The sequence below is a fragment of the Pyxicephalus adspersus genome, chromosome 4 (assembly GCF_032062135.1).
Source record: "Pyxicephalus adspersus chromosome 4, UCB_Pads_2.0, whole genome shotgun sequence".
Classification (NCBI taxonomy): domain Eukaryota; kingdom Metazoa; phylum Chordata; class Amphibia; order Anura; family Pyxicephalidae; genus Pyxicephalus; species Pyxicephalus adspersus.
Window position 1 is genome coordinate 85,800,905 of NC_092861.1, and position 22,892 is coordinate 85,823,796.

The 22,892-nt window shown below is 36.5% G+C and overlaps 1 protein-coding gene across 1 annotated transcript in view; it reads left to right on the plus strand.

The window, feature by feature from the left end:
* The window catches only part of LOC140329822 (nuclear receptor coactivator 7-like), a gene marked incomplete at its 3' end in the record, with an annotated part of 47,148 nt that overhangs the window by 11,850 nt on the left and 12,406 nt on the right, over positions 1 to 22,892 (plus strand). Inside the window, exons 2-3 of the mRNA XM_072410216.1 lie at positions 3,499 to 3,631; positions 19,903 to 20,087. Coding sequence (XP_072266317.1) covers positions 3,582 to 3,631; positions 19,903 to 20,087 — 235 coding nt within the window. The remainder of the gene's footprint in view (positions 1 to 3,498; positions 3,632 to 19,902; positions 20,088 to 22,892) is intronic.

Consider the following 22,892-nt stretch of genomic DNA (forward strand, 5'->3'; position numbering starts at 1 on the left):
TTCGGTGAGTTATGCCTAAGAATTATAGCCTACAATAAATTTCCATGCAAAAAAGAAAATGTAACGCTTTTTGCAATGAAATGTGGACAGAATTAGAGTGCTAGAGGGGTTAAGATCATGGGCTAAATGTTCTTTTCCCACACTTGAACACTGTATAAAGTTTGGCTCATTTGAATCTAAATTTTGACTCTATACGGTGTATTTTATTATGATGTCCTTGGGCCAGGGAGTTTTTAGGTTATAGACAATTTCGTCTGTCCTCTAGTCCTGTAGAGTAAGGGTATTATAGATAATTCTTGTTTTTTATCAAGAAACGTTACATATATAATCATGTGTTTGTATAATTATGTGTTTTGGTATATCACCGTGTGTTGCTACACAAATGACTATAAAACTTATATGTTGTCTTCTTGTCTTCTCTCATGTGTCATTGTTTAAAAGTAAATAAGGAAACGTAACATAATTTTTTCCATTGTAATAAAATCCAACACCCATTTTGGTTAGAACCAGCCAGCTATTTATTGCTGTCTGTTTCTCAATTTCTATTATCATTCAACTATGAAAATGTATATATCCTAGGTGAATGTGAGGGTGAAAACATTTATAAATTGATTCCTTTGTGTAGCATAGTGGGTAAGGTTGATTTTATTGCTGTATGTGGCATTTAACTCGCATATCCCATCCCCTAATTTTGATGGCAACCTGCTGGGCTTCTAATGGAAACCAAACATAGGTACTTGAAGCTTTAGGAAGACATCTGAAGCCAACCTCAGAATATTGATAAGGGGTTTAACAGAATATTTTCCATGAAATGCTGATATTTATATACAATTATCACCAGCAATACAGTGTTAGTTCACTGCATTTTTAAAAGTGATGATCAGCTGAAAAGACTACCTCTTTTCCATTTTGCCCATTTATTAGGTGGCAGTCAGCCTGATCACCACTTTATAGATCACCAGATATATTTTGCAGCTTAGAAAGCACATAAATACTATAGACCATATGGGGGATTAGTCATGTTTATTTCAGACACCCCATTGCAGCTGTTTGCCTCTGGAGAAAAGTTACTCCATCACACCAAGTGCCTGTATGCTATATTAGAGGTAATGCAGTACCTATGTTCTCCAATTTCAGAGGCTTGATAGCTAAAGAACAAAACCTGTTTATGTTTTTAGAAAAACCTGCAATCAGGTGTATAAAGCTAGACGGCAGTCATTCGAGAATGATTTACTTTACATTACATTTAGCTCCACAGGTCAGTGGTGGCTTAACGCTTTTGATTATTCTTTATATTTTTAACATTTATTATAAAGCAGCAACGTATCACACTGTACATTAAATGGGGGTTGCAAATTACAAACTTGCAATATAGAAAAGTAAAAACAATGATACTGATCAAAAAGAGAACCCTACTCAATAAAGCTTAAATGAATATTAAAAAATGTGTCAATAGCCTTTTGGCTAAAATTGCATTTTTTTAAGCAGTGAATCTGACATTCACTAAAGCAACCTAGTGAAAAATCAAATACTGCCATTGACCTTAAAGATCCTCCTCTGAAGAATGTTTCAGTGAATGTCATATTCACTTCTTTATAAATAGGCCACATATTGATAGCGGCTCTTTAACTATCTCCAGTATGTTCTGGTTTTATGTACATTCAGTTCAAATTTCATAGGACTCATTAGATGCCAACAATATCATCAGTTGATAGTAAGTGGATTGTCTTTATCTATTTAGATTTGTTTTGTGAAAGTATCAGGTTTTACACAGCATTCATTTTTTTGCCACTGTAAAGCTACGTACACACTTCCAATTATTATCGTCGGAAAACGAACGACGAACGTTCCTGCACGATATATATGAACGATCGTATAGCACCGATACTGCACATAGAGGTAACACATAGAGGTAACGACACGATCGTTCGTAGATATTGTACACACAATAGATACGATCGTTTAAGCGATAGAGGAACTATGTGCACGACAGGAAAGTGAACGGACGTTCGTTCATCACGCATGCTCTGAACATGGACGATCAACGAACGACCGTACACACGAACGATGTTCAACGATCGTCGTCCAATCCGATCCGCCGGTCCGGTTGTTCGTTTCCAGCGACTTTCCTCGGCGTTCGTTGGCGTCGTTGGTTACTTTTTTACGAACGATTTTTTGCCCAATCGATCGTTCGTCGTTCGGTTGGAACGATAAAAATTGGAAGTGTGTACGCACCTTAAAGAAAGTTTGAAAAATTGTTAAATTTGTTCCTTATTAATAGGTTAGGTCTATGTTTATTGTTCATTTTTGGTGTAACCTGTATAAATAATGCTGAAATAAAATACCAACCACCTCAGATTTATATCATGGTCTTCATGCTTAAATAGGTAGGTAAGAAATTTGCCAGTTTTGCAGCCGGTTGGGTTTTGATTGGGTAATAGGGTGGCTTCATTATGACTCCCTCTTGTTATTATATGAGGCACATTGTTTTTATATACACAATAGTACTTGGTACAACAGAATATTGTATTTCCTCATGTGGATGAAATGTATTGAATAGGATTCTTTTGGCATAAACAGAAGTAAACGTTAGTCTCAGTTCATTTGTATAGAACAGAAAACCCAGTGTGCCAATGGTTCATTATCAAGTGTTTGGGGTTTCTAAATGTTTTAGGAAATACAATGAATCATACATCACATGTAACATTTTTAGATCTTTCTGTGTTGTTTGTGTTGCTTGTAGAAACAATACACAATAGACAGAATTTGTCCGTCATCAACAGGTATTAAAGTTGTTTATAAATTTCCCTGAAAAGTGGCTTTTTTGTATGGGAACAAAAACTTATAGAAATACATTAAAATACTCATTACTATGTGTATATGGTCACCATTTTTATGAATATGCATACAATCCAAATGGTTGTGGGTCACATTTCTCTAAAACATGAATGTGGCAAAGCAATATTCACATCACATCAATTTAATGTCCAAACAGTAAGAAATATTAGTACCTAGTAGGTTCTCACCAAGCAAAAATAAAAGAAATGAAATGCCTGAAAATCCACACTCATCACATGTAAGCTGCAAAATATCACAATTTTATGTTTGTCTCTGATATGCTTTAGAGCCTTGTGTATTTTGAACATGTAAAACGTGAACTGATCTCATCACGTTGTTAAACAGTACAGATTTCAGTGGCATGCTTTGATAGTCAAATAAATAAATGTTGCATAGGCCAGGTGGTAATTTGATGAATTAGTTCTTTTTCCGATACCTGCAGTATCACACACGCATTAAATTAATCAGGACTATTTTGCATGTGTTTGTTTTTCATGGCACAAGTTTATTTTTCTCTTGGCACATAATCAGTCACGTGACTGATTTGATCAGGTTAAAGTTTATAGCTCCTTCTATCTAGAGATACAGTCCATGTCTGATTATTCTAGAAGCAGGTTGTCTGTTCTCTGACTCTAATTCATATTTGTATTGTTATGGCAGGGAAGACATTAGTTGACATGACGCAGTGACAGCCAGACGCTCTCCTGGCTCAGAAACTTGTTGGAGCTCCTCACAGTTTTATCATGGACAGCAAGGAGGAAAAGAAGGAGAGAAGACAAAGCTACTTTGCAAGGTCAGTTTATTGCATTGATTACGGTGCTCTTACAATTTACACACATAGCTGACTCACTACTTAGCCTATGTACTTCTTCTGGCAAAATGCCTAAAACATGGGTGTATCCTGCGGCAAGTCAAACAGATAAAATAACGTAGGGCTTTCCTTCAGTAAATACTGCTAAAAGGTTTTAATTTTTCCACTTATAAAGATGAAAGAATTTTTATACTGTAATGCCATTGTACTGAACCTGCTGATGACCCGTAGAGTATCTCTTTATCAATAAAACAAGGCAAATTTCATGTGTTAGGATTTTTTTCCTGGACCCTGTAGGATAGTCTATTTGTTGATGAGATTTCAGAACTAAAGGTCCTTGGTATGTGACATGGTTATACCAAAGCAATGAAAGCAAAGTCGTAGTGTCATGTTTGCAATTGAATAGTGGGAGACAAACCCCAAGAAAAAGATTTTTAGAATATTTGAGATATATAGGAGATGGGGCAGATTCAGCCAAACATAACCAGATACAGTGATTTTAACAGACAATGCAGTTGATTTATTATGCAGAATAGTTCATTTTATTTAGAGAATGCTTACTGTTTTTCCTTCCAATATTAAGTATTTTTTGCAAGGTAAATCTTACAACATTCACAAAGCTAAACAAAATATCCCTTGCTGATTAATAATTCAGATTTTGCTAAGTGAGCTACCTACAGTTTTTAAATCAACCCCACTGAGCAGGCTGCAAAGTTTTCTTGTACATACTCCTTATTTTATTATCTTAAGTAGATCCTTTCCAGTTTTAAGGTTTACCAACAACAAGTAAGAAGTGCTCTGATATGTTTGATGGATGTTCCTGGCTGGTCACAATCATTCCACCAAGATAAGGTCAGCGGAAGGATTGTCTGCCCTGTCATACATTTTCAAAGATAGTTCTTACCAAATAAAATCCAAAGGTAAGGAAGCAGTGTGTGATATAACAAAAGGTCTATCTTAAATTTCAAACAACTGGCATGAATAGACTAATAAAGTCAATCTCACCAAAAACTGATAGGCTTGGGCACTGTCCTTACAGCTCTATGGGCTGCTTACATCTCTGTATTTATTTCCAAGTTCCTCCAATCTGTGTGACCAGTTGAAGGAGCAGAATCATTTTCCATGACATTTCATTGTTTTTAGACTGTGATAACCAGAGAATACAGATTTTAGAGGGTGTTTCAGCTCATCCAGCTAACCCATAATCAAATTCTAAATTTGGGTAAATGGTGCTTACTTTGGGTCCCAGGCTGCCATACTAGAGGTATCCAGTTTTTTTTATTGTTCATGGCAGCGAACAAAGTGTTTGGTGAGTGAAGGAAAGGTGAGTATGCAATGCTGGTGGTGCCTAAAGTGAACCTGTTGCCTTTCCCTACATGAGAAAACCAAGGTGCACGAATATCAGCTTTAGATAGTATTACAACAGAGTCATTCGGGAAACAAATTATGTCTGTATGTATATACCTGCAGCAGGGAACATATTTTGTTGTTCCTCATTAATACTGTATATTGTTGTAAAGCCTATTGAACTTTGGGAAATTAGTAAATAAAAAGGTCACTTTCTTCCATGTAATGATTGAAGATGCAGTTTTCCTGTTTTTTTTTTTCCTGCTTTCTTTACATGATTATAATTACTTTATTAACTAGAACATTTTGTAAACATAAAGCAGTTCTGTCTGTGAAGGTTCCTCTTTATCCAGTGTATATCTAGTAATAGTCAAAATCAACTGGATTTGTTTAACTGATGAAAAGCCGTGAACAGGTGCAACATGTCTTTAACAATAATAGAACAAATCCAGTTGAATTTGACTAAATACTACTAGGTATAAAGCAGTTCTAGCTATATTATTTAAAGCAAGTCTGTGAATCCTCTTGTTACTCTTCTCAGCATCTTTCTGCTGGCTGCTCCACTTCTGATTCCTTATACCCATTGGTCTGCCAATTTCACACTAAATAACCACTGAAAATTAAAGACACCATTAAGGTAAATGAAGGTATCCATTAGCAGTCTGGATGTCCTGCTGCATTACCAGTCTTCATAATTGTAAAAACATTATATTTTTACCAGGATCCTTTTTCAGTACAGGCTTTGAAACCTTTGATCATGAATGGAAAAAAATAATGATATACTGTGGCTTTCTGGATAACCCTTGTACATTTTTGTGGTTTGCCAGTTCTGCTTGGCCATTTGTATTCACCATGGATACTAATGGTAAGGGTACTGCATATGGTGACAAATTTAAAAGAAAACAGCAAGCAGTTCACATTTTAAAAAAAAATATTTAAAATTTGTTAATTATCGGTCTGACTTGTTCCACTGATATTCATGATGACACTGTGTTGTCCGCCAGCAGCTGAGTATACATACATAATAACACAGCTGTACTTTTTTAAGGCCTTGTAGACAGATAGATGGGGTAGCAGCTGCTGGTGTAATTACAATGTTTGTTTCTACTCAGGACTATAAAGAGCTCACATTTTCTATTTCAGCTCTTAGTTGAAATTCTAACGCTGAAAGCACAAAGACAGTGGTGCAGGAATCGTAAAATGTTTTAGAGGGACATGACACTGTCCAGCTAATATTAATATTATACACATTATTTATATAGCGCTGACATATTACGCAGTGCTGTACAAAGTCCATAGTCATGTCACTAGCTGTCCCTCAAAGGGGCTCACAATCTAATGTCCCTACTACTGTCATATATCATTACCACAGTCTAAGGACAATTTAGTGGGGAAGCCAGCTAACCTAACTGCATGTTTTTGGATTGTAGGAGAAAACCCAAACAAACACAGGGAGAACCTGCAAACTCCATGCAGATAGTTTCCTGGCCGAGATTTAAACCTGGAGCCTAGTGCTGAAAAGGTCAGAGTGCTAACCTCTAAACCAGTGTGCTGCCCCTAGTATTGAGCTTGTTCAGTTTATTATTCTCAAAATAAGAAAGGTGATAAAAAATTTACAAAGCAATAAAGAATTATTCACAGCATAAGGAAATTTTTTAATATCATGTTAGTTGATTCTGAAGAGTTTAGCTGGTAAAACTGTTGGGAAGGGTTCATACTGCTAGGCTTCATTAATGCACATTATTCTGTATGTTAAATACAAACGAATATATAGATATAGTGGGATCTGAAAGCACAGTTCAAAGTTACAGTAAATAACTTTTTATAATGTATAAAGTTAACATTATTATAACACATATTAAAAAGTAGTAAATGCATATGAACTTCATATCTGCATAAAATATTTTTTTTTTAGATCAATCCACTATATATTACTGCATGCTCTTCTCATGTGTTCTTGTTTCTTTGTATTGAGATGAATTGTTTTACTTTGCCAGAGAATGCAATGTGAAACCAAATGAATTGCTGCATTCATTTGGTTTTACATTGCATTCTCTGGCACAGTAAAACAATTAATGATAATTATGAACTATGATAATTCTCGATAATAATAATCCTGGTAATTCCTGATTATTGAGCTTACCTGTCAGTATAAACTTCGCGGGGTCCACGCATAGGCTGCTGTTCAATAGACACGAGTGATGACACTACAATTCCCAGCATCACTTGCGTTTATAAAATAAGGCGCCACGCATAGGCAGAGAGGCCGCTGGTCTAGAGATGCGAGTGATGCCATGAATTGTAGTAGCGGTATTGTACTCACATCTGGAGAAATGCAGTTTAATATCAATTGCAGCTGGCCCGCCATTACTATGAATTGCAGTAGCGGGGGGCCAGCTTCAATTCATATTGGGATTTCTTTTAGGGTCCAAAAAAAAAATGATGTGCTGGGCCAGAGTTTGACACCCCTGGTCTACACGAACTGTTTCCCCAGCGTTTAACCTGAGGCTTTAAAAGCCCATGTTTGAAATTCCCATGCATTCCAATGGGCTAATCTACACCAGGATGTTTCCTTGAGGCACGTTTATGAGCATTATCTATAACGTTGCTTGCAATGTTAAAAAAATTAAAACGCAGGGTTAACGCTGGAAAACGTGGGTAAACACTTCCCTTGATCTCAATAGGCCGCTTTCCCACGTTTATAAGCACTTGAAACGTAAACGCGTTAAAAACTCTGTATAGCCGTTTTACAGCATTTTAAAGGCAAGCTTTAAACCGTTAATAAAAGTGCAAAAAAACGCATATAAATGCAGTAGGAACATGCGTCATTTAATGTGTAGACCCAGCCTAAACTGGTTGACCACTTTCTTATGTTCAAAATGTATAACAATGGTATCTGGGTATTATTATAGATAACTAATAGCATCCATTTTAATATAGCTTCATATACAACTGAACAAGTCCAATAATCAATGTCGTTGTATAGACGTGTATTAGTTATATGTGTATTGTATGTATAGAAAATATTTTCTTTCTGTCATCTTGCCTGATGAGTTTAAGCTCTAATAATAGAATATAATATAATAATAACTATATTCCTGTGTTAGTATCAGAATAGGCATTTTTCCAAACACCATACAAATTTATTTAAGAATATATATATATATATATATATATATATATATATTGCATAGAGGATCGCATCCCAATGGTCAAAGAGGTAACACTATCATTCAGATAGTATCAGTATTTCCACCAGCTATCTCTACAGGCATGTCATCCAAACAGGTATGAAGTATCAACCAAAATAGTACCCAAATCTGGTGGTGAATTTGGTTCTAGGCCCAAGGGTCCCAGAAAAGTTTTTAGTCTTCTATGGAGTTTATATGCATTTAATAATTTCTTGAATATGTTGTATTAAAATTCTTTTTTTTCTAAGATTGTCTTTATATTTAAGAATTTTGAACTGTGCTGCATTCTGCTATACCTATATAGTCCTTTGATCTTTGATTGGGTTCTGAGTTTAGTTTGTAGTTCCCTACTACTCAGTATGGAGTATACAGTATAACAAAGGTTATGTTAAGGCAGCCCGAAATACACCACAGCACAATATAATGATTAACCATGTGTTGTGGTGCACTGAAACCCAGTAGTGTTGACAAGGTCTGTTGTGGTGGAATTAGCAACAAATAGCACTGTAATTCTCCAGCACACAAAAACATACATTTTACTTGGTTGCTGGAATAAACAGCCTTTAAGCTGTATACTTATTAATGAAACCAGTGAACTTTTAACAGGGCAGTGCTGGTCAGTCAGTTGTAAAGAACTACCCCCCTCAAACTCCCAAAAATGATGGAAACATTTCTGTGTAGCTGGGAAGTTCAATCAAAGAATAGAATCCTACGATTCAAATGCCAGTTTTAGGGATACTTCTTACATTTTAAAATACAAAGGTATGTTTTAGGCATCAAAGATTTTAAATATGTTTAGTAGAATTGCAGAACTCAGCTTTAAAGTAAACAAATAAGTTAATCTTTATTTCCCCCTCTGACATATGTATCTATGAAATACCCAGTACTGTTGGGTATAGGGTGACATACATATATTCTTCCTCCTAGTATAGCTCCAGATTGTCCATTTTCTATGCCTGAGCACTGTTAGATGGGGAGGAGGTCCATATCCCTGTGTTGACTTTGATGTCAACCAACAACAAGCTTGCACATCATTTTCTTCCTAGGAGTAAGGTGTATGGCGTGGGAGTTGTGAAGGTATGTAAAAGTAGATTCCAGAGAACCTATTATGTTTTTCAGAAACTTTGGGATGTTTAGCAAACACACCATCCAATAGGAAGAATGTTCCAAGTCTCTGTTTTTTTAACTTTAAATAAATGTGATTAAACTTTTAATAAATGTTATTAAAAAGTAAAATATACATGTCTTGTAAATACTTTAAAATGTATTAACATTAAAAAGAAGAGAATCTTTGCTGTCTAAGACTGTGTTCAAAAATCACAGATTATGATCAGCCATGGGGGTAATTTAGCACATTGAACCCGTTTGTATCTAGGAGTCGTCTGTATGTCGGATGTCCTTAACCCGGGACTACCTGTATTGGTTTTTTCGACAGAACAGGTTAAACCATCATTCATCTACTCAATCTAGTAAAAAGACGTTACAACTTAGATCAAGTACACATAGGCAGATTGTCAAATTTGATCTAAAACAGTAGAAACTGAATTGGATTAAGCAGCAATCTGAGTTTATGGACATTTTTTTGGGGTCCTGATAGGTCATAGATTGATTGGTGTTGGTAAATATCAATCCACAAAGCTTATGTGGGTCTTTTTTATAAAGAACAAAAACATTCACTGGTGGAGAAACATCCAGGTCCATGTGTTTCAATGGCAGTGATTAATTCCCTGTTCGGGAATGTGTCAGTAAATGTAGGATTCCCAGCTTTTTGTATACAAAAGATCAAGTGCATTTGCTTGGACTTTTGATCACTTTCTATTAAAGAAAATGATTGAAAAGACACACAAGAACTTTTGACTCTTATACTATTGGTTTATCAATATGATTAGTGGGGGATCTAGTTATGTTTTTTAGAATTGATATGGTATGTTTGACTGACTGAACGTACAATACCACTTGTTATTGGGCTGCCATTGTGATGATACCAAAACTATGTTCAGTTAGAATGAAAAAGTGTCTAGGTTCCCTCAGAGGGGATTATTGCGGATCAGAAGTCCAACAAATATGTATGTTTGTACTGAGCAACAGTTAGGTAGAGTTTTTTGGAACTTGTGGCGATATGTTGGATAGGATATAGAAAATGTGGCTAGTGGAACTTTTAAAAGTTTGCCTAAACTTAGCCTTACAGATATCAGCAAAATACAGAAGGCTTTTATGACTATGTTGAGCAATGTTTGTATCTTTACAATACCTTTGCCAGCATATAATTTAATAAATGTAATACCTGCTTTGTGAATACAAGTGTAATGTTTATGTTTTACCATCTGTCTTTGGCCAGAATGAAACTGTGGATTATGCCATATCAAAGTAAAAAGGTCTCGAAGTTCATGATGCAATGGAAGTTTTTTTGTAACTGTTCTGTAAGTCACAAAATGGAATAGACAGATTTCAAGTTACACTAATTTACTCCAGTCAAATTAAAGCAAGTACTTAGAAGTGTTTATTAGATACATGTAACAATGCATAATAACAAATATTTATCATAAGCAGGTTCCCCATACACAAACATACATACTGCAGGAGTTAACTTCCTATTTTGTCTAGGGGATGAAGAATAATTACCTTATCTAACGTACTGAAATGTGGATGGACCCTCGTGTACAATGCAGGACTGGTGCTCCTGCACTGTATGAGATGAGGTCAGAGCTGCACCAGGCAGTGAAACTACCTGGGAGACTTAGGAGGACTTGTTATACGAAGAGGAGTGAAGAATAACGTACATTTATCTTATTGTTCATCATCCATTGGAAAAAAAGAGCAGATTGCCCATGCAGCCACCCGATGACTGGCTGCAAGGGTAAATGCTTGTGTTCCTGGAAATTCATCTTTAACATCAAGCTATAATAACACACAATGTTCATTATAACGATAATGATACATTGTATTTATCATATTGCAACTAAAAGCCAAAATATGATTGAGTGCCAGCAAATGGTTACCCTTTTTTAAAAGTGTGTTTTGCCTTTATGCATTTTGAGACAAAATTGTGTATTTCCCTCTATCCTTTGTTCTGTTCTTCTTGGCACAATTTACCTTCCCAGCAAGGTGTTCTGTTATGTCAACATTGTAGATGTGTGCAGTAAATATGACCTCATTAAAAAGCATTTTGGTTTGCCTGAATAAACTGAACAAAAGAAATTGACCTTTTTGAGTAAACACAAGAAAGCTTGTGCGAGTTAAATTCACATGCTGTGTTTCTCAATCCTATGATACTGTCCATGTACTCAACTTTAATATGAAGTCTGGGTCAACATAGGCTAGCTGACTAGTCCACTGGCTTCTTATGGTATCTTTACAAGTGTATGGTATCTTTGCAAGGAATATCTTGTAGTTACCTTCCACTTCTAGTTATTTATGATTAGTGGTAACTTATATGAAAAAAGCAGTTTTTGTTTTTATGTAAGTTTTTATATATCAGTCTCATTTACACATATATACCCTGCTTCACTGTATGTGCGTACCGACAGTGAGCCATTGCACCATATGCACACTGCATTGTATGTGAAATGGCCAGAAGAGCAAAAAGCAAGACAAATTAAGGAACCGTTAAAGCATATCTAAAATAAAAATATAGTTGTAATGCAGAATAAGTAGAACCTCTTACACAATTATATTGGTGTCTTATCCCTCTCTATTTTACTTGTAACAATTGACACCAAAACATAGGGTGATGAGAAATCCAAAGTTTTACAATTGTTACAGTTGTCACAGTGAGTTTTTACCCTTGTCGGACACCTAAAATAATATTGGATGTGGATTTACAATTTTTTTCCTTATTTGGAAATTCTCCTATTCCAGTGTTAGAATATGTAATAGATTACAATGTATATTTTGGGCAAGTCTACTGTAGGCATGTATACTGTAGGTATGTGTGTGTGTGTGTATGTTTTATACCTACATTACATATATTTATATGCAATAAAATATGTACTAAAAATAATATGACTGTCAATGCCAATTTAATGTCCCTGTGTATTGGGGTGTTTTGTGTGAATCCTCCTTTTTTTCTGGGAATTCTTCCTATTTTAATTTGGTTTGTACTACTAAATGTATTTTCTTTTGTAAACTATTGATGACAATGTCAAAAACAGTTGTTAAACAGCTTTTCTATCACTTTCTAGGCTTAGAAACATCATAGCACCTCCTCAGGATTTATTTTGCTAATCATTTAGCTGTATAATATCTGTTCATTAGAGCAATTAGGGAAGTTTGACAGTCTATGAAATATTAATGCCATGAACAAAACCGACCTTAATGACTGACTCCACATAAAGCTGGCAGGGGCCTATTGTGTACTACAAAAATATTAATGAGATGCTTGGAGAAAAAGAGAAAGCTGAATGAAGTCTGTAGTAATTAGCCGCAAATCCCCAAGTTTTTTAAACTGTGAATTTGATTCCTTTCTCTAATGCACACATTTTATGATGCATCTGTGATACATATTTATTGCTAACATAAGCATTAGAAAAAGGAATAAAAACATGTTGACTTATTGAAGGGAGCAGTGACTCTGTGAAGTCTTCTCAGCAGGTCAGAAATTCCATAGTTTCATATATAAGACATTCGTGTGCTGCAATAGCAGTTTTAGTGAAAATGTCGGAGTAAAATCAGATAAAACAACTGCATTCTGCATTGTGGTTTTTCAAACTCAGTGTATATTGATTTTTTCATGGACAGTGCTGGGCCATAACAAACTTAATAAAGGGTAATTGGAAACATGAAGACATAACAAAATTACAGTTTATGCAGTGATTTGGTTTGGTAATTATTCTCGTTCTTTTCCTTTCATCTACTAAGATGTGCAATTGTTGGTAAGTTACAGGCAGAAGCTTTATTTCCTCTTTGTTTTTGGGCTTATTTCATGCCACATTAATCTTCTGTGAAGACCAGCCATTCTGAACCGGCGTAACTCCAGACGTTGCTAGGGGTTTCTCGAACTGTGGCTGATTGACCTCCCAAAATAATGATACTTGCATAGTTTTGGATCGAACACCACTCGGTAGAGCCAGCTCCATGGCTCTAATGATGTTTTGAGCTGTTTATAAAGGTGGTTTTCCAGCCACCACTGCAACGGGGCATCTTTTCCATTAGACACCAATTCATAAGGCATTTGCCCACTGATGCTCAATAAATTGGCTTTAATAGGGGTCTCCTGAGACCTGAAAATTAATAAAAGGATTCTTCAAGGGTTAGGAGGTTACACAAAGGCTGGTCTGTGGTGTTTTGAATATTCCACCTCTCTGTAGTTATTATGTTCAGGGCTATTTTTATTATCAGATAATTATGAATTATAGCAATATTAGACCAGAATGATGTGGACAGCAGTGTTTTAACTAGTCGACTAACACAGTTTCCAGAAAGCATAAAAGTGCAGGAGCCCCCTTCCCTTTATCAATATAATCATGCCATTTTCAAATAGAACCTTTCCTATTTTATTTTATACATTTCTTCAACTCTGTTATAATTTCACCAAGTTTCTGTGCTTTTCTATTCAACTGTGGGAAGAATTGTACAGACCATCCTAAAAAAGCAGAATGACCTATGTAATGTCCACATGTGATTATGGGCCCCCATGATTGAAAGAACTGAAAAAGAATGGAAAACTTCTAAATGTAAAGAGGGCAGGGACAATCAGGCTGGAGAAGAAAGGATTTGATGACGTAGGATGACCTAGAGCTAGAGGATAAAACCTGTGCCATTCTGCGACTTGCTGATGCTTTTAATAAACATTCTAGTAAACAATCTGAATATTTCTGATTTTTTTATTTTTATTTGCAATCTTTTTTTTTGTAGTTGAAGGCTAAATGAATAAAACACGGGGAATGTGCATGTATTGTGGATATGTATTGCATATGAGTTTTTCCGGCATATGAAGAATGGAGAATATACATTGCTGTATGTGTAGAGAAGCAGTGTAAAACAGACATTGCCACTATGACATGTCTCTTGTCCCTCTTCTCAGGAGAGAACTCCATGGCCTAGTCAGATTCCAGATGGCTTCTTATCTAATATGTTATACTGAGTAGTCAAAGGAATACAACTAAAAAAAAGTGGCAATTTATGATGGAATATTCATATTCTTGGAAAAGTTTAGTTGTTATGTATTCTTTTTGCTTTGGGGTGTGTTTTTTTTTGTTTTGCTTTCCTACTATTATTTTGTTTTTTATTTATCTGTACTCAGTGACTAGCTAATTTTTTATGTTGAGTTGCGTAGGATGTATGTTCATGGGGCTCTGTGAAATGCTGCATTCAACAGCAACTGTCAGATGTCACTAAGATTCCTAGAAGATTGAGTTTGACTGAGCCGATTAAAGCCGAAGTAAAGCTAATATTGAATAGTTAATTTGTAAATAAACTTTCAAATTAAAAAGAAAATGATTGCATTAGCTGTCCTTTTTTTAACTTAAAAATAAAGTAAAGTTTTTAAAAATGGGGAGCATACAGCTCTTTATTATAGAAGGTACATGCTATGCCTTTTAGGTGTCATATGATCACCTACGATTGATCCCTCCTTGCTGGTTAAGTCCAGTGATCAGTGAAAAAAATCTACAGCATATTTTGCAAGCACATTAGATCAGTGAGACAGGTATTCTATCCACCACTTTTCTTCTATATACTGTTTGTACTTATCAACCTGATAGCTTTTTTGCCTTTGCCTTTTTCAGTTTTGTGTTTTATTTGGCTTTAGGCCATCCGAGTCTGATTTTCAAAGTGTACAAGGGGGTGCTGAGAAGTTCCTTGCTTTGCCCAGAAAGAAGAGAGCCAGAGTTATGAAATAACACATTTATTCAACACATTCCCCCCTGGAACTGATGCACTTGGTACAGCTTAGTTGCAGCTTTTCTGGACCGTTCAAATAAAAGTCCTTTGGTTGGGCCGCAAGCCAGCTCTCAGCAGCATCTTTGACGTCAGAAATTTCCCCAAAACATTGCCCATTCAGGTGTTTCTTCAAATTCAGGAACAGATAATAGACCGAAGGGGCTAGGTCAGGTGAGTAGAGGGGATGGTGGACCAATTGGAAACCCAGGGCGTTCAATTTGGCAACCACAACTTTGGACGTGTGCGCAGGTGTATTGTCCTGCAAAAAAAGGATCCCTTTGGTCAACTTTCCACAATGTTTCGTCATAATTGCCTCCTTCAGCTGGTCCAGGGGGTTAGCATAATACTGCCCGGTGATACTAGAGCCCTGAGGTAGGTAGTCCACCAACAGAATACCGTCTTTGTCCCAGAAAACAGACGCTATGACTTTATTTGGCTGATTTCTAGGTTCGGAACTTCTTCGGGTGCGGGGACCCACTGTAACGCCATTCCTTTGACTGTTCCTTGGTTTTCAGGATCATAGATGTTGAGCCAGGTTTCATCCTCAGTCACTAACTTAGCCAAAACGTCCTGTGCAGCTTCAAAATGGGCCAAAAGGGCTTTGGATGATTCAACGCATTCCTTCTTCTGATCACTGTTCAAACATTTTGGCATCCACTTCGCTACACCCAACACACTAACGTGAGATATCAAGTATCTGGGTTATCTTTTTTGCGGATATTGGCCGGTTCTCAATAATCAGCTCATGGACAGCATCACAGGTTGCCGGGGCAGTTGAGGTTGGGGGGTGCCCACTGAGGGGCTCATCTTCAACCGTGAAATGCCCAGTCTTAAACGAGATATCCAGGTTTTGACAGTGCTGTAGGAAGGACACTTCTCCCCCAGTGTTTGTGACATCTCACTGTGAATGTCCTGTGCTGATTTTCCCTGGGGAAACAAAAACTTCATGACGGCCCGTAACTCCAACAACGTAAAACGTGCTTGTGTCTCTGCCATCACAGCTTCTCACTAAATGAAAAAAACAGTTTTAGGAATTGCAAAGACCTGATATTTGCACAGTTACATATTAGGATATTAGGCTGTCATCTGCCCTCCCACACTCATTTTTCTATCTCATCTGGAAGGGGGCAAAGCCACAAACTTCTCCGCACCCCATTGTATTTGGTTGTATCCATCATGCCCATAATACTGACCAGTTTTTCAGCATGTGCCATCAAAAAGTCTCAACATTGTTGTTGAGGTTGTGCCATATGATTTTATTTTTACCAGGTGGGTACATTTTTTGGATCTTAGTGTGCTTTGTTCATTTCTTCCAGAAATATGCGGTAATCTAGTGTAAAACATTTCCTTTGTGCGAAAATTCCTGTGCTTAAGACCAGACAGCTTTTTTCACCTTGTGTAAGGTGGCCAGTCTTGTACCTGACATCTTTTCTGTGGGGAGTCTATAGTGGATGCATCTCTGCTCTCTGCACAGGCTATGTGGAGCTGATATTTTTTGAGGGTTTTTGTAGGTTATAAAGCCATTTGACAAAGACATATTAGCTTTATATCCTTTTACTGCAAATAATAAATATCTTTCAATAAAAGTTTTTGTGCCAAGAGTTTGCCTATACCAGTATATTTAATGGTGCTCTGGGGGGATGTTCAATTCCTGTTATAATGTATATTGCAGAAGTGTGGCTTATTGAGAATTGTATTCTTTTTTATAACTCATTGATCCTTAATGATGTTTGTTTAGGCATATTTTGTAACAATCTTTAGGGCTTTTCATGAATATTGATATAATTCTACACCCCATTCAAGTAATTATGTGATTTTTGAAGGCAGATGTATTCTACAGAGCAAATTTATATACTTTAAATTAACTCAATCCAAAGTAATCTTTTTTAGGACTGTTTCCACACATTTATAAATTACTTGCCAAGCTTGTTAATGTTTTTTTATATTAAGGGTCCCTTTATACCTATGTGCTGCCGTGGTTTCGTTCTTTTTCAGTGGCACCCTAAGGCACAAAGGCAACACACCTGTCGTTTCCTATTACTATAGAGACAGAGACGTTGGTAAGGAAAAAGGTATTGGGTCCACAGGAAGCAAAACAGACTGCAGTTAACCAAAAAGCCAGATGATTTATTTATTGTAGTTGCTGACAGGGAGGTATGAATATTAGCCAGAACAAGCAGCGCTTCATCCATATACAGCTGATTAAAACACATTGAACTTTACACTTTCATTTATGTATTTAAAATTTAATTAAACATAGTTTTGTGTAGACCTACTGTGTACTTTATTCACAAATTGCTTTAATATCATCAATCCTTTCAACATGATCACCAAACAACATGTGTACTTTTTGCAGGAAGCACAGCCGCTTTACTAACATATGACTGAAAAGGAGCTAGATAACATAGAGAATCACGTATTGCTGACAGATGCTTGTATGTGGTTTTTAAAAATTATGATATGCGATATTTGATGATATCAGCTGGACTTTTTGTTCAATATCAGCATTGTATTCAATGCCAGGCAGCAAACATGGCGCAATATTATAAATGTCCCAGTCACCTATACTGGGAGTATTTGTATGGGTGCTGAACAAAAGGTGCAGTGTTACTTGAACTACCTATGAGAGTGCATTTGTATTAATAGGTAAAATCCTACCAACAAAACAACGTTTTGTGAAGGATCATCATACTTTTTTATATCTATGGAGGAGGAAAGGGAAGTTGGGGCAAGAGTATGAGAGTAGAGCTAGCGGTTTTCTGTTACACGTTTAATATATAGAGAACTGTGTTCTCACCATGGAATGCTAGAGGAGTCAGAAAGAACATGGCTTCTCGCCCTGGAGGCTTCCAAGGCCTGGCTAGAAGACTTATTCTAGACTTTGGCGTAAAGACGTTTTTCACTGAGGAGTGGATCATAGTTTGCAGTGGTGCAAGAGTCTGGCTTCAAGGGAAGAAACTTCAGGAGAAGGGGGTTCAGACATAAGAAACTTAAGGACAGGATCCTGTTGGAGCTAAAATTAAGGTCGGGTATTTTAAGGAAGAGACCCACTCTGGTGTAGAGATGTTTCTTTTATGGCTCATTGTGGACCCAAGGGGTCAAGTGAAGAGACTATAGTATTACTGTGATGGACTGCTGTGGATTTGAATTGCTACTGTATGACACTCCTAACCCTTATGTGTTTATATAACCCCTAAAAAAAAAAAATGTTTGAGTCTGTGAGTTTTATGCTACACTACCAGGAGGAACCTGGGTAAGTGCTACCTAATTACAGAACTCTTATGGGGTGAGCGGTACATGCATTTTAATCATTAGTTGAAAAATCGATCATACTACCACACACCACAATTGTTACATTATTGATTCTTAGTAATCATTACAAATGCAAACTAACATTTTATTTTACTTGTTAATAAAATTAGGCATAAATGCATATGCACCAAAATGCATTCAAACAGATATTATTTAGGTCAGTGGACAGATATTATTTAGGTCAGTGGACAGATATTATTTAGGTCAGTGGTTGCCAACCTTTCGGACCTCAGGGACCCCTAAATCCATGGAATCCGGACCACACATGCGCGGGAAGCTGTGTGTCACTTAAAGGGGAAGAAACTTCCCCCAGACTGACGTCATGATGCGAGAACCTGCCCACTCTCCCATTGCAGGCTCAGACCTGCTTGCTAAACATCCTGGGAGGACAGTAGCCCAGGGCTGTGGAGGCAACAAAAGTTATGTTCACAGCCCTGCGCTACAGACCTGCTTGCTAAACATCCCCCCAGGATGTTTAGCAAGCAGGTCTGAGCCTGCGATGGGAGAGTGGGCGGGTTGTGTCCATACGGGGAACAGAGCCGCGAAGCACCAAAATTTTCTCCAGGACCACAAGTGGTCAATGGACCACTGGTTGGCGACTGCTGATTTAAGTGGTCTCAAAAACCCGACAGGTACTTGTGCGAGCAAAAGAAATTCTCCAACTTAACTGAACAAATTTTTGTTCAGTTCTACACGCAATATCAATTGCTTTTGGTTGAACAAATTCAATATAAAAATCACTTTATAGTTGATTCTATAAAACAATTAAGGGGACAGCAGTTATTCAGACAAAATCAAACTAAGGGTATACTGACACTGAGGCATGTGGTTGCATGATAGTTCAGCTGCTTGTGTGATGGAACTAATGAGTAAGTGCATGCAGCTAGGGCTAGCTAGAGTTAAAGAATGCAAAACAACTGCATGACTCAGTGTGGGCAGATGCCAAGTTCACAAAACCTTCTGATTTTAGGGAAACAATGGTTATCAGCTAAAAAAAGATTCCTGCAATCTGTTTGGGATAAAACTGGCTGGATGTTGGCAGTTATCTAATGTCAATGGGCAGCTTTATACAAAACATGTTTAGTTTTTTGAAACATTATATTTTGGCCATTGGAAACAGAAGTGTAACTGCAGCTGAAAAATTTTAATGTTGAATAGCATGGGAAAGGGTTTTTGCTTTTTTAACACTAAGGAGATTTCCGCTTGCCATTTTGTCCTGTGATGGGTGCCACAGAGATATAAATAAAAGATCTCTCCAGTGGGGACACAGATATGAGAAGATTTAAAATCTCCATCAGATTTAATGGTTGCATGTACATTAAAAAAATAACCAAGAAGTGGTTGAAGAAGCAAGTTTACCCAACTTGTTTTATATAACTTCAATTATTATCTTTAGGTTATATATATTATTATGGTTCCTTTCGAAGGGATTTGCTTCCACAGCAGTTCTGAATATTAAGGTTCTCATACCCTGTTATGCAAAAATCTCATGGAATAATTTACTTCCTTTCTGACCTTTTGTAGACTGAAGAAGAAGAAAACAGGAAAACAGAATGCAGAGCTCACTTCTGCCACTGCTTCTAACAAGGAAGATCCTTTAAAAGTCATTCTGGGACAAACGCCTGAAAAAGCCCCCGATGAAGAAAAGAAAAAGAAAAGAGGCCAAGTAAAGCAGCTTCGACGTAATGAGATGAAAAGACCAAGTGGAAGTGAGTAAACCCCATCCTTTTCAATTCTCTAGTTAGATAAAATAGATTGATAAATAATGGAAATAATAAAAGAAAAACATTTTGCCCATAGAAAATAGTAGAATCACATAGTAGAAGGCTGGAGAAGATACACTTTCATCAGTGAACCTGGGTGATCTAGCAAACCTGGAATGGATCTGCTAACAAACAGCAAATGACTTTTAAGAAATACATTCCAGGTTTGCTGGATCGCCCAGTTTCAATGATAAAAGTGTATCTTCTCTAGCCTAGGAGAACTTTATTAAATCAGGCCCATTGCGTTCATCTAAACTGCACCGAAAAGCACAGCTGAAGTTGCTACTGATCACCTAGATATTTATTTTATACATAGTACGCACCACTTTACAAAGTCCATTGTCATATCAATAACTGTCCAACAGAAGGGCTCACAATGTCCCCACCATAGTCATATGCCATTACCAGTCTAAGGTCAAGTTTTATTTTTGAGGGGAATCCAAGTAACCTAACTGCATGTTTTTGGAATGTGGGAGGAAACTGATGTGTCCAAGGAAAGCCAAGCAAGCACAGAAAGAACATACACACTCCTTGCAGATAGTGATCCTTTTATATTAGGATGCCTAATGATATTAGGTAATTATTTGGAAGCCTGTTTTCTTATCACAGTAATTTACCAAATGTGGGGACTTATTAAAGAGTAATGTCAACTGTAACGTGGCGAAAAGGGGAAATCTGTGTTCAAGTGAATGGAGATTCTGTTAACTTTAAGAAGTAAAGTACATTGGTTATCTCAGGCAACATTCATCTAATGTGTGTATGTAGATTAAAAGCAATAAATTGTTCAGGCTGTATGCATCATTTCCCAAATAAAGATGCAAACAATTTGTATTTTGTTACTGAGATCTAATTCTTGGGCTAGACTAAGAGCTAATTTGCTGTGCAGGCATTTATTAATAATAACTCTGTAAGCACTCTGCATTTATATCTCATCTCATAGATAAATCTCATATATCATATTATATCTCATATAATATAAATTTGAATTTGAATCTGAATTTCCCTAATCAACTTTTTGCTCGATGGCCATTGGTGAAAAAAAAAGAATTCTCCACTGCTACAAATTCCTAGGTGTGGGACATGGTGTTTTATAGTAATAGTTGTGATCCACACTGATTGGATCACGTATACGTCATGACGATTGTGGTCATGTGGGTTTGATTACAAACCAACTCACCGACTAATCTATCTCTCCTATTTCTAGCATTGTGTTTCCCTGTGTCTGGCACATTTGAAGATTTCTGGACACCTGGAAGATTGCAGTTCTTAATATGATTTTACAGTAATAAATTAATTAAAAAAGGTTTCACATAGATTCACATCTGTCTTTTGTAAAATAATTAAAAATACTGTTTTAAAAAAATATTAGTCTATTTATCAGCCTATGATAAAAAAAAAAATCTTAGCATTTTTTTAAACTTGAGAAAGAGACGCACACATTACATTTGTAACAGTTGGCAGGTCATGGTTCTCACAATAGGGGTAAATTTATTAATTTTCAGCAAACATTCACAAGTGTATCCTCCTAGTGCATGTGTTTTAAGTTACAAATAAAGAATGTGCACCTTGTGCAGCAAATAGCTGTTATTCAGAAATACCAGGAGCAGTGTAATTTCAGGTGTGTTTGCTCCCTCTGGTGGCTGATCTGCTAACTGCTTTATTCAGCAATAAGGAAGAGTAAATTACTACACTACAAAACAAAAATAGGTAAATGATGCAGTACTGGCTTACAATTAGTGCTCACTAAAAGTACATTGTATTATCTTCTAATCAGGACCGGATGACACATTTGCAGGTAAACCAAGTACAGTAGGCAGTGTTTAAGGCAGACCGGACCATGCACATTGTTACCATTACATCAATGGGTGTAAAACCTCATGACTTGTAGCTTAGCAGTTGATATACAACAGTGGTGCAGGATTTGTGGTGTAAATCCTAAACAGCAATTTTATAGCTTAAATCAACTTGTCACTTTCGAGAATCATGCCGTGATCTGCCACAGCCATGTGTAGCCAAATGCAAAAAATAGTCCCCATCCGCTTCCACTCACTGACTGTGGCAGAACACTACAGTTCACTGTGGGTCTAAAATGTGTATCAAAATGGTACCTTATTGAAAATGTAAGGTCTGCTTTGAAGGGTTTCTTCTACAAAATAAGCAGCTAATCTAGAGGCTTTTGTATGGCATGAAATTGATTGAGTTCATGTTTATGTAATACAATAGCTGTTTGGATTTGTAACTTATGAGGCTATGAGCTACTGGTTGGGAACTATAGTTGTGCGTTTAGATATTACAAGTTTTTCCATATGCTTGACATGGCATCCTGCGATAACAAGAATAGGACAGATATCAAACTGGCACTGCAATTTGTCCATTTAGACATTGGTTTCACCATGCAGAATAAATCTAGCAAGAATAAGTAAACAATGCTAGTGGAAGGGTCTAGATATGGTATTGCATTCTTACAAAACACATCACTGTTTGTCCTCTAATTTAAAAATATACAGTGAGTTTTTTTTTTACAAGGGATTCTTCTTTATAAATAACAGAACAAGCTGATGTCTATCAAGTCATTTCACTTTTACCTATTGGTACTTTCCAGTCTGCCAAACTTTTCCATGTAGTCTTAGTTTGTGTTCCTCAATCTTGCCTCTAATTACAATTGAGTCCTCTGTTTGAGAATATGTACAGTGTGTTAGTTATCTTATGTCACCAAAATCACCAAAAGTGAATTCAGGGAAGTAAAGATTT